The 15,153-nt window shown below is 44.2% G+C and overlaps 3 protein-coding genes across 3 annotated transcripts; 1 reads left to right on the top strand and 2 right to left on the bottom strand.

Moving 5' to 3' along the window:
* Positions 1–673: 673 nt before the first annotated feature.
* Positions 674–7,426, top strand: LOC6544292 (protein commissureless 1). Its single transcript, XM_001973095.3, has 2 exons — positions 674–1,406; positions 5,695–7,426. Exons 1-2 carry the CDS (start codon positions 899–901, stop codon positions 6,309–6,311), a joined length of 1,125 nt encoding a protein of 374 aa, XP_001973131.1. The 5' UTR covers positions 674–898; the 3' UTR covers positions 6,312–7,426.
* A 1,370-nt stretch (positions 7,427–8,796) lies between these two features.
* On the bottom strand, positions 8,797–10,941 carry LOC6544325. Its single transcript, XM_001973094.3, has 6 exons — positions 10,817–10,941; positions 10,617–10,761; positions 10,428–10,559; positions 10,209–10,364; positions 9,924–10,158; positions 8,797–9,869 (listed from the first exon to the last, which is right to left on the bottom strand). The coding sequence occupies exons 1-6, from the start codon at positions 10,939–10,941 to the stop codon at positions 8,797–8,799; spliced, it is 1,866 nt and encodes a 621-aa protein (XP_001973130.1).
* A 220-nt stretch (positions 10,942–11,161) lies between these two features.
* Positions 11,162–12,386, bottom strand: LOC6544324. The gene is made up of 6 exons (XM_001973093.3): positions 12,205–12,386; positions 12,005–12,149; positions 11,819–11,950; positions 11,613–11,768; positions 11,323–11,557; positions 11,162–11,270 (listed from the first exon to the last, which is right to left on the bottom strand). The coding sequence occupies exons 1-6, from the start codon at positions 12,309–12,311 to the stop codon at positions 11,167–11,169; spliced, it is 879 nt and encodes a 292-aa protein (XP_001973129.2). The 5' UTR covers positions 12,312–12,386; the 3' UTR covers positions 11,162–11,166.
* Positions 12,387–15,153: the final 2,767 nt, after the last annotated feature.

The raw sequence follows: 15,153 nt of genomic DNA, 5'->3' as shown, positions 1-15,153 counted from the left end.
GCCGCTCGAGGGACTCATAATGGTCGAGATTTTGAGTTCTGGCTACAGCTTGGGGGGCACTGGGCCACTTTAAAGCCGGCCAAAACTGGGTTAGTTTAAGATGGCTGAAAGCCAGACGTCACATAATTTGCATAAATTCCTCATGCCCCAAACAAAACTTTTCGCTGGCCATAATTCTTCGTTTGATTTGGCGCAAACTTCGCGCTCCGGCTTATCAAGTGCCACAGAACCCCTTTTTTCCTTTCATTAAAATCAGCACAGACCGAAACTTTGCCACAAAGCAATTTGCTGGAAAAACACAAGACCGAAAAGCGTTGGAAAACTTTAAACAACGAACGTGACCGAGGTGAAGTTTTCCCTTCTTATGTTAGCAGCGTTTTTTCTCCCGTCTTTCGTACGGAAAATACTCGTATAGTTTTTGGTCAATCTAGGTCATCTGGAGAGCAAAAAATACGGAAGGGCGAGGGCGAAAGGACGTCAAACATTTAAAAACATAAAAGACATGCCAGAAATTGCATGCTTCTTTAAGCAAGGACTTGACTTGATTTCCTGAGTGCCTCGCCCACAACTCACTCAAGAGCGAGTGAGTCGCGAAAATGAGTGAGTTGAATGGAAATTTCCCTGCGCCATGCGCTTCTCGCATTCTCAGCGACCCGATGTAGGCATTACACTCCGCCAGCGAGCAGTCAGTCAACTTATAGCCGCTCCAGCGAACGGACGCACCGAGAATCGAGCTGTAGAAACTCCACGGCAAATAAAACCCGAAATCGAACCCATGACTTATATATAGAGTCCAACGATTTGTTTACGTGTCGTGACGCGAGTGTGTGCGTGTGCCAGACGCAAACAGAAGATTAAGTTTAGAATTGAAATAATAAAATAATCAAAGGCAATCACCATGATTAGCAGCACGGATTATCCAACGGTGGAGACCACCACTTCTGCCGAAGAGCTATACGCGGAGTACATATCCGCGCCGGCCAGCAGCATGAGTCCCGCTGCGATTGCCGAGCACCTGCAGCAGAATCAGATCACCTTCGAGATACCCAGTGCCCACGATCTGCGACACATCGACGCCCTCAACTCCTTCAACGCGCTGCTCCAGAGGATTGGCAACGCGGCGGTGTCCTACGATCCGGCTCCACCCAGCGGCTGGTCCCCGGATGGCAGCATCAGCACCGAGCAGCTCTCCAAGTCGGTGGTGCTGGACCTGGCCGACTTGCGGGACAGGTCCGAGGAATCGGGCGAGTCCTCGTGGTGGAGCCAGATCTTCGGGGATGCCGACATGCATGTGATCATCAACTATCTGTGGATCGGAGTGGTCAGCTCGCTGGTCGTTCTCTCGCTGGTCTTCATCCTCTTCAGCTGCTACTTCTACAGGAAGTTCCGCACTTGGAAAAAATGCAGTAAGTTTCAGTCGGGCAGCCACCCAAATATAAGCCCCACTTTCGGCCCATTTTTCGCCCCCGAAATGCCATACATCTGGCTTTTATGTGCTCGACTTTAATCAAAATGTTTCGCCAAAGCCTTATCTCCGGCCATTTATTCAGCTGGCTAAACAATATAAAATGCAGAAACAGAAAGAGCAACCGAAACAGGTCCCACCACCCATCGGTTCCATCGGTTCCATCAGTTGGGAGCTTTGTGGAGCTCCATGGAGCTCCTATGGCCGCAAAGCCTCATAAATTTTTGGCGCGCTTCGAAATTGTCAGCCAGCCGTTCGCATCGTTCTGTTGTAATTTTAGATACACAAGTTTATTATGCCACAAAATATATGTGCCGCATATTTATAATATTAAATTGACTCGCCTCGGAGGCATTGTGCCCCTTTTATGATAGCGATAATGTACGAGCTGGAGAATATGGCCGACCTCGTCGAGCCCTCCCCCGCTTCCTCGCCCTCGAATGGGAAATTGTTGCCCCGAAATTTGTTGCTCTGCCGCTGAAAGGCGTGAAATTGTGCCTTGATATTTATATATTTTGTTTTGGGGGCCGAGGCGATAAAGAGTAATATAATAATATAATGATGGACCATATCATTCAGCTGCGTAGCTGAGGTCTGGTTTGTAAATGGGGGAGATTGTAAATTTCATATTTTCATATTTCTCTGAACTCGCACACTTTTAGTTTGGCTGTAGCAGGCCAGTGTTAAATCCAAAATCAATCAAGTTCGACACAACTGTTATCGAAATCCCACCTAAATCCCACCCAGATTACCGCCACTCAACCCAAATAGAGCCCATGTAAATATATATCTTATCTGCCCGAAACCTGTTGCTCCCAATCCCAAAAATAAATCATATGTTTAGGCACTTTACACATAATCACGGGCACCACAGCAAGGAACCCAACTCAGGCTCATACTAAGCCAAACAGAACAGAACTGAACAAAACTAAAATGGCATTGTATTGGAGGGGCTGGCCGAACAACCTACACAACTAACAAGACTCCGGCTCAAGTGTCAAACTTTTTGCAGACCAATTTAGCCAAATGATTTATTTAGGCCGGGCAGCAAGTGAAGGACTCGGCCAGGAGCAAACTTTGGTCCTGTTCCTGGGACTGTGAGCACAACTTCTTGGGCCAAAGGGCCGTGCCCTTAAAGCCTGGCCAACTCAACTGTCAAACTGTCAATTTTGTGCTAACGAGCCTTAAAAACTTTGCCCTGCGATTACGACACGCGACCAAGAAGGGTGGACCCGGAAAGCTCCATTTATATATACGTGAAATATCAATTTGAGCGATATGTGTTGCCTGCTTTCGGGCGTCCAATGCGTCTAATTAGTTTCGTTAGTGTCGTGTTCTGTGCTTTTTTCTGCTTTTCCCTGGTCCTATGGCCTAGATAGATACCACGTGGTCGGTGGGATAGGTTGCCCGGGATACTGGGACAGTGGGATACTGGGAAACGAGAAGTACGTGTGTCATTTATAATTAAGCAACTAGGCCGGAGTTCACTTCGGCTTTTGTGCATTTAATGCCAGCTACGTGGCGTCTCGCAGTGTTTACCTTATAAATGCTTAACGAGGCCCAAACACAAGAGTGTCTGGCCCAGTTGCCATTCAGGCAGCCAGCCAGGCAGCCAGCCAGGCTTACACCTTATTTATTAAACTGTCACACACACTGGCGATGGCAAACTTTCGGTCCTTTGGCTTTGGCTTGTTATCAATTAGTGCAGCGGAGGACTACGACTGAATTTATTAACAGACCAGATGAAGTTACTAAATTAAAGCCAGGCAGAGGAGCAGCAGCCACTGTTTATCGTGTTGTATAGGTCCTGCATAATTTAGTTGCGTAAAAATGTAATTAAGCGCAGCATATTTGGCCAAGACCAGAAAAAGTTGCTCTTAGCCGCACAGTACTTTTAAATTTTTAATGGTTTTTCCTGCGAGCAGCGCAGAAAAACTAGAAGCTGCTCCCTTTTTCGGCCATGGAAAATATTTTAGTTGCTCTTGTAGTTTTTTACCCCCATTTTGGCAAACTCAAATTGAGTGCTGTAATTAACCAAATTGTTTTGTAGCCGACCAGCACTTAGTGGTATGGGAAAGGCATACATAATAGAGCTGGCAAAAGTTTTAATGGCTGAGACTGCATCTTTTGTGTGGGAAAAATGGAAACACAAAAATCGAATGCCCATTTCAATGGTCGGCTTAATAACAATTGAAGGCAGCTTAAATCCAATGATCATAATTCTTAAATAAAAACTCCACTCAGATCGAATAAAGCCAGAAAAGTTGGGGCGTTTAAAAAATTAACAGACATTTATGGCAACACAAAATAAAGCAGCTCACTGCTTTCCATTTGCCAGTTTTCATTCGAGAGTGCCGGCTTATTGCGATGAATTTAAATTGTTGCATACATTTGGGCGCATCGACAACAGAAATGGGGAAAAAAGACAGGATACAAATGCAAAAATAAAGAGAAGGCAAAGTGCCAATGCAGCTGAAAACAAAACGCATCAACGAATGGTGTGCTATTTTTTCTTCCGACCGTACAGAGAGCGAAACACAAACTGAATTTTGCAGCTACATTTTTTTCTTTTATTATATTAATAACATCACTAACTGGTGGCCAAAATAACAGCAAGTGAATGTACAAATATTTGTATTGCCATATCACAATACCTCTAGGTAGTTAAAAGTTTTTCTGCGTGCAGCGGCCACCTTTTTCCCGATTTTCCGACTTTCTTTGCGTCCATCTGCAATGCTTGAAATGGCTGAGAGGCTGAGGGGCTGCCTTTTTCAGGGGCGGCTGTTTGTTCAACACTTGCATAAAATATGAAGCCCGCAGTCCGAGTATGAGTGGCCACGCCCCCTTAGTACAGCGCCCTGTTTGCAGGCTGTCTATCAAACAGAGAGCAAGGAAAAAAGCACGGAAACAAAAGTCGAAAAAGAGAAAACAAAGGACACAGTCCTCATGTGGGGTGTCCTGGCCGAAAAAAAGGATATATATGAGTGTGTCCTACAGTTATAACAATAAATCAACAACTGCTGGCAGCCACTGTAACTGCTGACTGGTTCTGCTGCCGCTGCGTTTTAATATTGTAATGCGCGAATTTTTCAACATGCTTTACCCCCTGCCACAAACACCGAAACACCGAAATACCGACCACCTTTCCTTCCTGCGAGATGCGCTTTAATTGAAAAAGCGTTTTCGGGAACGGAGAATTTATGAAAAATACAGTCTGAACAATTAAAAAATTGACGACTTTTTCCACAGCGAGGCAAGCAAATTAAATGACATAAAAAACGGACAGAGGCGATCCCCTATTTATTTATTGAATGCAGTTTAAATTGCATTTAATAACACTGAATACCTGCCGCTTTTTGCAATGCCACATATGCATGCGCGAAATTCTATTTGAGGCAAATTACTGCTTCATGCATTTTTAATCAAGGCTGTAACTCAAAATACAACCAAATTAAACTCTTTGATGGCCTCGGCTTAGAGCCGCGTGCATGGAAATTGCAATTTTCCAATCTTAATTTAACCCTGCTTAATTTGAAACATGCACACACACATGCACAGCAGCTGTGGCATTATAAAAATTAAATGCTTTCTGCTGCCTACTTTCCGGGGCTGTCGAGCTTTTATTTCATTGCAGTTGGCAGTTGCGCGGGTGTGTGTGTGTGTGTGTGTGTGCGTGTGTGCGAGAGAGTATTTTATTTCATTCCATTCTGCCACGCGCGCACTTCCGGCATATTATTGCCTAGTTGCTGTTGTTGTTTGGGTGGCCGTCAGTCTGCTGCGAAGGAACTTCGCCTGTCCTGGCATCCTCGCCGGCATTTCCGGTCAGCACAAAACTTTCCGCATCCCTCTTTTTGCCATTTTTTCGCCTTTTTTGCCCCTGCATTCGGGAAAGTTCAAGCGTTTGCGCCTTTACGCTAAATTGAATTTAATGCCCCGGGCCCGTCCTTCTACAAATGTCCTTTGACATGGCCAAACAAAGTAATGATAGAGTCAAAACTTTGATGCCTGATTGGGAAGCACCCACTCCGCGTGTCCTACACAGCAAGAAAAGCATATAAAGCAAGTCACAAAAACTCATTTTACAGGACTTTGCGTTAGTGTCTCAGTTGGCCAAAACATATTTATATCTTAATGTTATTGTTGTCCCGATTTTCTCCCTGTCCATCTAAACAATAGAAACTTTCTGCTGACAAACTCAACTAACAAACTCCGCCCTCTGTTCATTGCAGACAAGGACATACGTGCCCAGATCCATGCGGCCACGGACTCGTACTCCTCGCACCTGGTTGGATGCGACGCCAGCAGACTGCTGCTGCACCAGCAGATGCAGCATCCGCACCATCGGAGCAGCGAGGCTGGGTTCTACCAAATCGAATCGCCGCCCTGCTACACAATCGCCACTGGACTGCCCAGCTACGATGAGGCACTGCATCATCAGCCCCGGCACTTTGCCTACGGCATGAAGTTCGTTTATCCCTCGTTGGCGGCCGTGCATCATCATCACCATTGCATTTCCAATTGGGAGAAGCAGGAGCCGCTGAATAAGCTGCAAAAGTGCAAGCTGTCAGCGGCAGTGGCAGTGGCAGTGGAGGAGGATAAGGCCGACTCCTCATCGTCATCGTCCACGTCTGCATCCACATCCAGCAACTTGGCCGCAGCAACGCCTGCCATTTGCATTAACATGCCCAATGGGCGGCAGGATGCGGCGCAGGATGGGGAGGTGGATAATTCAGATTCCGATTCCGATTCCGCAGCTGCAGTGGCAGTTGCAGTGGCACAAAGTTTACAGCCGGCGGCGCCTGCCGACGATGATTGCGCCTCATTGGTCGTTGTTGTTGCCGCGTGATTGCCCACCCAAGGGTCAGGGGTCAGGGGTTAGGGGGTCAGTCGAGGGCTTAGGGCCGGGAGCAGCAGCCCAATTGCTTAGTCACTTGTAAATAGTTGCATCGTCTGCTAATGTTGTTTGCCCCATGTAATAACATATATCTCCGGGAAAGCACCCTCCTCCTCCCTCTAAGCAAATTTAGTTCTCGTTTTTAGTTATCTGTTATATATTATTGTATTACGCAAGACTGAGTATTATTTATTGTACTACATGTGTATAAAACCGAATTGTCTATCGATTAAGCCCTAATATCTAAGCGAGAGTTAAAGAAAAAATATACAACTCGAATGAACACATTGCAAACTAAATTGAAATTTTCGTTTTCATTTCCTTATCAGTTCCTTTCAGTTCCGCCCAATGCCAAAAAATCATATCTAAAGTTACGCGATTTCCACTCCCATTGTTGACCTTGCTGCCAGTGCACGAATCCTAATCCCTCAGATACCCGTACTTTGGGCTGAGCAAATATCAGATGCCGTTTGGGGTTTCGTATTTGGTTTTGTTTTGAAATTATGTACGTGACTTGGATGCGGCTGGTCGAGATTAGGTCAGCAGAAATGCAGTGCAGCTGGGGAATTCCAGCCGAACGTGCACTGCTGAAAGGATTTTTCAGCATCCGTTTTAAGTGTTACTTAAGGATTTGGCCAAAAAGGATTAAGTTAGAAGAGTTTGTAGAGGAAATTAAGCTGATTACACTGCCATGGCCGTAGCTTTGTCTTCAGAATGGGTCTGTTTATTAAATGATAAAGACCTTTTGGCATAAAGAATTTGAGTTTTGTTATCCGCTGGATATTCTAAAGCCCCGCTTCAATTTCCGACACTGTAAGGCATGGCGCTGATTATTTCCAACATAAAAATTGTTGTCCACCCTTTAGACATTATCAATAACTAACAAACACAGACAGTTTCTTAATGTTGCAGTTACTACGATTAAATAGAAACATTACTAGAGTAAAACCTAAAGCTAAAGCTCACAGAAAAAACACAACCGGAATAAATATTGTCGACTACGGGAAGAAGAAAGAAAGAAATAAAATATGCAAAATATATAAGAAAAAATATTATCAAACAAAAAAAGAGAACAAAGCAATGCCATTTTATTTGCCTGTCTGGGATTTCAGCTCCTCAGGCGATGAACCTAATTGGGAGCACTAAAAACTCGAGTTAAAGCTTCGTGCGAGCATAAATAATTTCATGTCAAATTTGACACTTTTGCCGAAGCTTCTGCGTCTTTAATGCTGCAATTTGTATTCAAATGTACGATTTGTTGATGAGTCCAAGCAGAAGGCGGCATGGACGTGGCGGAGGCACTGGGGGCACTGGAGGCACCGGCATGGCACATCAAACATTCCATAACGCAGCGGAGAAGTGAGCGAGGAGCTGCAAACACCAAACAGGGCCATAAATTATATTATCGTGCATCGTGTATCTGGTTCAGGTCGCCGTCATGAGTGACTGTGCCTCAAAACGGGGCAAGGCGGGCATGCCGGGGGATTCCGAGTGGGAATGCCAATGGGCTTGGGTTTGGGGGAGTGGGAATTGGGATTTGGGACTGTGGACTGCGGACTGGCACTAACATCAACACCAGCAGCTACAGCACATCCAGAGAACTGGTGGCTCCCGCTCCCTCTGTTTGTCGTGGTCGTGCCTTGGGTTCTCGCCATGATTTGCCAAAATGCACAAAAACCCGGAATATAAGTCTCGCAGGGAATGGCGAATACAAAATGCTCTTGAACGAGCGATTATTGCAGGATCGACAAAAACTATAAGCTAATACATTATTAAACATTTGTTGGGCTTGAGAAAATAAAAGTTGATAATCCTCACTAATTGCAAATCTATTTGTAATTGCTGAATAAATTTTGAATACTATTTAGCAGGCGGCAATTAATAAAACAGGCTAAGGCTGGTAAATAAGGTATACCTGTACAAAACAGCATTTAGCACTAGTAATACCCTGCATTGCCGATCGACCCCGGAGTTACCCTGACCCCAACAGGGTTTAGGACCAAATAGAAGCTCCATCAGCGAAAACTGAAGGTGGAGTGCCTGCCCCACAGATAAGCGATGTGGTCGGCACTCGTACATGCGAGCGAATGTGTCGTATGCGATGAGTTACTACTGTACGGTGCGAGTATCTCGGTGCGGTACGTTTTTATGGTGACTGCACGTGTGTTGGCCGTAATTTGTTAAACGGTTTTTCGGATTTTTTCCTTCGGCAGAGTTCATTGAACAGGTTGTTTTGGGCTGACTTTGCGGACGACTCTTGTTTACCCCATTTTGTGGGCGGCTCATAAATCCCAGAGACATTAATTTGTTTGTCACCTGTCGCACATGCGGTTGAATAAGATGTGTTGCCCTCTTTAATGAGTGCAATTAAATGCCTAATGGCTCTGATGACAATCGGCCAATCGGATTAAATTTATAGAGCAAAATAATTCATATTCTATTGCAATATGCTCGAACTGGCATTCATTACAAGTTTCTCATAGTCCGGAAGGTTTATTGCATAAGGCTCTCTGGTAATTAATGGCTCAACCCAACGGTCTGCACTTGGGCGATACTTATCTTCATGGATCCTATGGTCCAATATTTTTCGGATTTCATCTTCAGATAGCTCTTCCCATGGAGGTGGGCTTACTCCACGAAAGTCTTTTCGTCCTTCTGCAAATTGATCTCTGGCTAGTCCACTCATTTCATCCTTTTGCAAGTTGTATTCCCTTTCTGTAAACATCTTCGAGCTTTCCAGAAAATTATTCTGCCGAAGACTCGGTTCACTTTTCTCGTCAGCAATAGTAAAACCTTCAATCTTTTCATTTTTAGCATCATTTTGTTGATTATTGCTCGTAGAATAAGAATGCTCAGCACCCGGAATGTATTTTTGATTGCTGGAGGGTCTCGCCTTAGAAATAATATATATATGAGGAGATTCGGTTGACGAATGGATTTGCCAGGAGGGATCAGCATTTGGCTGGTGGTCTGCCGGAGGAAAATTGACGGTTGGATCACCAAAGCCAGCGGCCGATTTTCCTGCGGCATTACCAGCATCTATGGGTTTAGTATTGGGTATTTGATAAAACTTATCAATCGGCTGTCCCGAGTGAACATTAATGGGCTCATCGCTATCATCATCCTCCTTGTGAATCGGATGCACTTCGTCATCTCCTAGGACGTCTTTTGAATTTTCGCCATATCGGTCATCAAAGGGCACCACCTTATCCACACCTTGCGTAATGTACTCAGGGTCCCATTCCTCAGGCTTACGATGGCTGTGGTGTACTACTTTTGGTTCCGGACTTTTAGTTCGGGACCTTCCGCGACTTCCAAATCCATTTTTGGGCCTTTCATTGTAGACTGACCAATCTCTTGTGAAGCCCCTGTCATTGGGGTTCCGATTCCCTGGTTTTCCTCTGCCGCTTGGTATCTCGGGATAGCCTTTTGCATTTGCATCACTATCATAACTGTCATCGAATCCTCTGGTGAACCAATCTTCTCCCCACGGAGGTTGTGTTGCTCCACCTGCATAAATGAAAATATAACTTTTCCCACTCTAATGCCTGTTCGCGTAATTACCGTCAAGATGTCTATAATAATTATCGCTTCTTTCGGTTGTGGTATTGTAATACGGTGTAGATGTATCTAACCAGGAATCAGCTGTGATAGGTCTATAATGGATCTGCCAGTAGAATGTCAGCCAGAAAATGATAAGGAAGTCGTGGAACAGAATTAGCGACCCCAGGAAGAAATCGTTAAGTCGCATCTCAGCAAAGCGGTTTCCATTAATTGTTTGGCCATGGTACATTACGAACTAAGAACGTATATTTATATGAAATAATCATGCATTTGTGGAGTACTTACCAGTAGAATCGTAATGGTTACAGATACTTCCACCACTGCATAGGCATAGGGAACCGTTTTCCTCACAAGTAGCTCAAATAATAGTATCAGACTGGCCACAATCAGGAAGAGAAATGCTAATATAAATAAAACTGCTATATCTAGAGTGAGGTCCGCCTAGAAAAATGTTTGCGATATTAGCCATGATATGTTTGTTAAGGCTCAAAATACATATCTTACTCGTGATGGTAGAAACACTCCTATCACAAGAAAGATTACCACCAATATCAAGGACACTCCAAAAAATGTGAGGACATCCGCCCACCAACTGAGGGCAACCAGGGCAAATGTGGATATGATCTGGAGCTCCACCTGAATTTAGTTTGGGAATACCACAAACGTATGTATACTTATGTTCCAGCTACTCACTATTATCAGTGATATGATAAAGTTGAGCACTTTAATGAAGCGCAACTTCTCAATGAATATGAAGAGCGCGAATATTATGATGGCCAGTGCAAAGGTCGCCAGAGAGATGTAGTACAGCGACCTGAAGGTTTTCCTTCCACCCTCTCTGGTGGAAAGTGCAATCCATTTAACGCAGTATATTTATTAATATTGGGACTTACATAAAGACTATCACCAGCCATTGGGCCAGAGCCAAAATGAGCCACAGAACAAACAAGATATAGGTCTTGAAGGAAAACTTTCTGCGCGCCCTTCGGTAAAGGCGATGCTCATCGGATACATACATCGTAACTCATGGGTCTACTTTGTTTAAATTCGGTGTATTTGACTGCAAATTTGTCCAGGATAACGAAAAGTTATTGGGAAAGATCCAAGTGCTTCGTTTGGTGTATTATTGGGGGAACAATTTTAAAAGGAGCCTCAAAACTAATGTGATTTTTTTAAATTTATGAATATTTATTCTAGAAATAAAGTTGATTTATAATATTTAATTGTAACACCTCATGTAGGTTCACGCTTTTAATTTCAGCTCATTTGTGGGTTCCCAAATGTCTGTGTACCAATCAAAACTGGATTCATTTCTAGCCGACCAGTCATCGTCAGAAGCTTTACTGTCTGCAAGTCAAGTTATTTGCAAAAAGCTGGTCAACAAAAATATATCCCTTACCGTAGTCATCATAATTAATATTTTCTGGTGTTGTTCCCTGTATATTTGGGGTACTAGTCGACATCCAGAAATAGTCAGCTGATGTGAAGTAGCTATAATGAATCTGCCAGTAGAACGTGAGTGCGTAGATGAGCAGAAATTCGTGGAAGACCAGCAAAGCGGCCAGGATGAAATCCTTCACCCTCATCTGGACATACCGATCTCCATTGATTGTTTGAGCATGCAGCATGATAATCTTAAGATGAATGCTAATAAATATATTACAAATAATGCTGCTGAACCAACTATACCGATGTCATTATAAATGTTAGGCCAAGCTCAAAGATGAGATACGCATAGGGCTTCAGGCTTGGTAAAAATAAATGGGCCAACAGAAAATAAGACGACATCATTGCCAATATAAAGCTCAAGATAAACAGCGGAGCTATGTAGCGAGTTATATCCATCTGATGGTTCGGCATAAATTATAGTTTGTACAATGATTTGGTAATCCTACCGAAAATGAGAGATGACATCCAACGACCAGCGCTACGACCAACAGGAGCGTGCAGAAAAAGAAATAGGCGAGCATATCTGGAATCCAGGTTCGAGCTACTAGGACGTACATCGAAAATATCTCCAGCTCCACCTAATGTACAGGTGTGGTTTTCAGCAATATACGGAAATAATCTAATAAACTCACTATGATAAGGGCTACAAGCCATCTGTAAATCCTGTGGTTGCGAACACCTTCGTTAAAAACGAAAATGGTGAAAAATATGCCAGCTAGAGCAAAGGTAGCCGAGCAAATTATCTCAAAGTCGCGGAATATCTTACGACTACTTTCCCTGTGAGATTAAATACTGTGAAATATTTAGGTTGTTTTGTGCCTCAATTACCCACACCAAGCAGACCAGAATCCATTGGGCCACAGCTAGCCCCATAAATATCACAAGGAATGCGTAGGTTTTCCGGCCAAATTTTTTCCTCTTGCTGTCATTGATATCCATACCTCTCAAAACAGTGCTTAAAAGTGCCAGAGAAAGACCATTGACTGCGGATTTAATTACAATGCTACCAAACGAACAAGCAATTACAATCAAAAAATAAACTAAGTAAAATAATACAAATAATTCGTGATGTGTGCGTGAGAGGTTGCTATTATCCCTTAGATTGGGATCAAAATTATTATTATATTATTAAATTATTATTAAATCTTCAAATTATTATGAATTACTACTACTACTGCTCTCAGAATTATAGCACCTAATTATTTTATAAGTTGAAAATGCCTTGAATGTCTTATGGATTGTCATTTTAAACTATTTGCCCCGTTAATGTGCCAATTGGAACATGATGTATCCAAATTATTAGCAAGTTCCGTCGCCCCAGGCAGTTGAGTTGGCCAGATGCAGGGGAGTATCTCAATGCAGTTGGCCTTATCTTCACTGCTCCGTTCACACAGCTGCGACCTGGCCCGATACAAATACTGCAGCTACAGTAAACACACAGTGGGGCAGCCAAGCGGCTAACGCGTAAAATCAACAAAAATTAACGTGGGGCAAACAAGTCGAGCACGGAGCCAAGGTTGAGAAATTTGTGCCCGGCTCGATGCAGCAAACAAATTTGCACTTGCCAGCCCGACTTGGCTTTTTTCGGTTTTCCCTCAGCATATTTATGTGTTGTGTGCTGGCAGCGGAGAAATAGAAAATAGCGCAGAATATGCCAAAGCGACTGTCAGCGGCAAGTGTTAAAAATGCCAGATAAATAATGCTAGAGCAGCCAGACAAGAGCCACAATGGCAAACAGACTCACTAATGAGCTGACTGCACTGTAAACTCAACTTTTCTGGCTGACTGGCTGGATTCTGACAGATTCGAGGCCGCCTCGCATGCGTCACACACGCAAAAAGATACAAAGATGCAATTAGCATACTAAGCCCTACGCGCGTCACACGGTGCGTATGAGCAATGAGGAATAAGAATCATTAAGCGACACATTCGGCATATCAAAGCGGCCTAAATGGCGTGTGGCATTCCCAATCAGCAGCCGTGTGCGTTTGTTAACTCCCCGAAAAAGCGACTTGAGCAGCAGCTAAATATCTGGCTATCTGGCTATCTGACTGGCATGCAAAATTAATTACGGCCAGAAATTTATTTACGACTACTGGTGGCGGGTAGCTGGGCAGGTTCACCTCTCCACGCGCTGCGGCAGCCATAAAAGTTTTACGCTTTGGCCGAATTTAGGAGCCGGAAAACAGGGACCAGCGAAACCAGGAACAAGACTGCAGCTTAGATACATTCTCCTTTGCCGCCGCCATAAAATCCAGGCGCTGATGACATTTCGCCAGCTGCATTGCAGTGGATGTGGACGAGGACGTGGTCGCGGATGTGGATGTGGATGTGGATGTGGCAGCTACTGCAGCTGGCGGGGATTTTACGAGCTTTTGCAACACTGGCTGGCGGGGGCTAGGGAGGCGGGGGTTTTCCCAGAGAAGGGTGTGCCGAAAATCACACCACTTAAGTGCGCGTAATGAAATTTTAAGCAGCATTCGCTTCTGTTTATGATTTAAGCTGTAAAATGGATGCATTCGCCGGAGCCTCTAATTCAATTTGGTTTGCAAGTGCACATTTGAAACATTACTTGCACATTCTTCAACTACTTTTACAAAGTAGCCAGAAGCAAATATATCAAACTAATATCATGTGAGAAAATACGTAATAAAACCTGTTTAGTTTTCGCAAATTTATTTATTGCCCTGCGTTAAGTGCTTGGAATAATTTAATTTATTCGTGATCCAATGGATCCAAAGCTCTTATGTGAATACATGGAATTGGTTACCTCCACCTGAAGATTAGCCACAGCTCAGCGAACATATAGCCGGCAATCCGAAACCCTTCCGATTCCTAAGATTAGCCGCACTTTAGTTGCTATCTAACTGGGTCGCTGTCGGATTGTTGTAGCCATGAAGCGCACCTACAAACTGTGTGTACTATATGTATGCTGACTTAGGTCAGGGATAGGTTTGTACAGCGATAAGCCAGAGGTCTTATGCCCGCGATGACGGTTTCCAAACGCTAATATAAGACAAAGAACAGAGCAGCTAACTTGCTGTTTGTTCAAGCCAAGTGCAAACAGCTAGCATGCGCTCATTAGCAGCAGCACACGACGGAGATAAGGACCACACCGGGTTGGAGATAGCTGCCCGGAGAAGCGAATCCAGAGTACAGAATCCCAAATCCAGATAAATGCCGCAGGCCAAGTTCAAAGAGGCGGCGAATCGTGTGTCGTCACATCATCAAACAAAATGAGCAGCAAATTAGAGGAAAATCTATCGGCGGCGTTGGGGGGCAGCCACTTTCATTTCCATTTTCCACTTGCGTCATCGAAATTTGTAGCAGCTTATCAAGCGCGCTGGCTGATAAAAAGATGAGCTCCGGAAAACTCTCGGATCTCGGGAGTCGGTCGGTGTTTCGGTTTCTGTGTGTGACTCACTTTTCCGCAGCCCGAATTCCGAACGTGACCTGGCACTTTAGTGACACTCACTCCCATAATTGGAGTGGCGTGTTTTTCCTTGGTCCAGCGCCTTTATCAATTTTACGACTTCCTCCTCGCTCGAAGTCTGGCCAGATACCAATACGTACTTATATGTATAGGGAGCGAGGCGGAGGACCACCGGCTAGCTGCAATTAGTTTTATTTTCCGATTCGTGGTCTTGTGGCTCGCTTCGGTATCTTTATCTTAGCTAATTGATATTTATGGCCCGAACACGTTCTTCCACTTCGCCTCATTCGCTCAGGTGAAAATGTGAAAATTCTCGTGGTGCGTTTTCGATTTTCCTCAGCCATGGTA

The sequence above is a fragment of the Drosophila erecta genome, unplaced genomic scaffold (assembly GCF_003286155.1).
Source record: "Drosophila erecta strain 14021-0224.00,06,07 unplaced genomic scaffold, DereRS2 tig00000021-arrow-pilon, whole genome shotgun sequence".
Taxonomy (NCBI): domain Eukaryota; kingdom Metazoa; phylum Arthropoda; class Insecta; order Diptera; family Drosophilidae; genus Drosophila; species Drosophila erecta.
The sequence above is the reverse complement of the archived record's forward strand: the minus strand, read 5'-3'. Positions and strand labels throughout refer to the sequence as shown.

Bases quoted from the DNA above. Each gene is read 5' to 3' on its own strand.
- LOC6544292 (XM_001973095.3), top strand. From the start codon at position 899: ATGATTAGCAGCACGGATTATCCAACGGTGGAGACCACCACTTCTGCC. The intron at 1,407-5,694 runs GTAAGTTTCAGT...TGTTCATTGCAG, and splicing joins CCGCACTTGGAAAAAATGCA to ACAAGGACATACGTGCCCAG.
- LOC6544325 (XM_001973094.3), bottom strand. From the start codon at position 10,941: ATGTATGTATCCGATGAGCATCGCCTTTACCGAAGGGCGCGCAGAAAG. The intron at 10,365-10,427 runs GTAAGATATGTA...ACATTTTTCTAG, and splicing joins GAGTGTTTCTACCATCACGA to GCGGACCTCACTCTAGATAT. The intron at 10,159-10,208 runs GTAAGTACTCCA...ATACGTTCTTAG, and splicing joins TAACCATTACGATTCTACTG to TTCGTAATGTACCATGGCCA.
- LOC6544324 (XM_001973093.3), bottom strand. From the start codon at position 12,311: ATGGATATCAATGACAGCAAGAGGAAAAAATTTGGCCGGAAAACCTAC. The intron at 12,150-12,204 runs GTGGGTAATTGA...TTAATCTCACAG, and splicing joins TGGATTCTGGTCTGCTTGGT to GGAAAGTAGTCGTAAGATAT. The intron at 11,769-11,818 runs GTAGGATTACCA...CCGAACCATCAG, and splicing joins GATGTCATCTCTCATTTTCG to ATGGATATAACTCGCTACAT.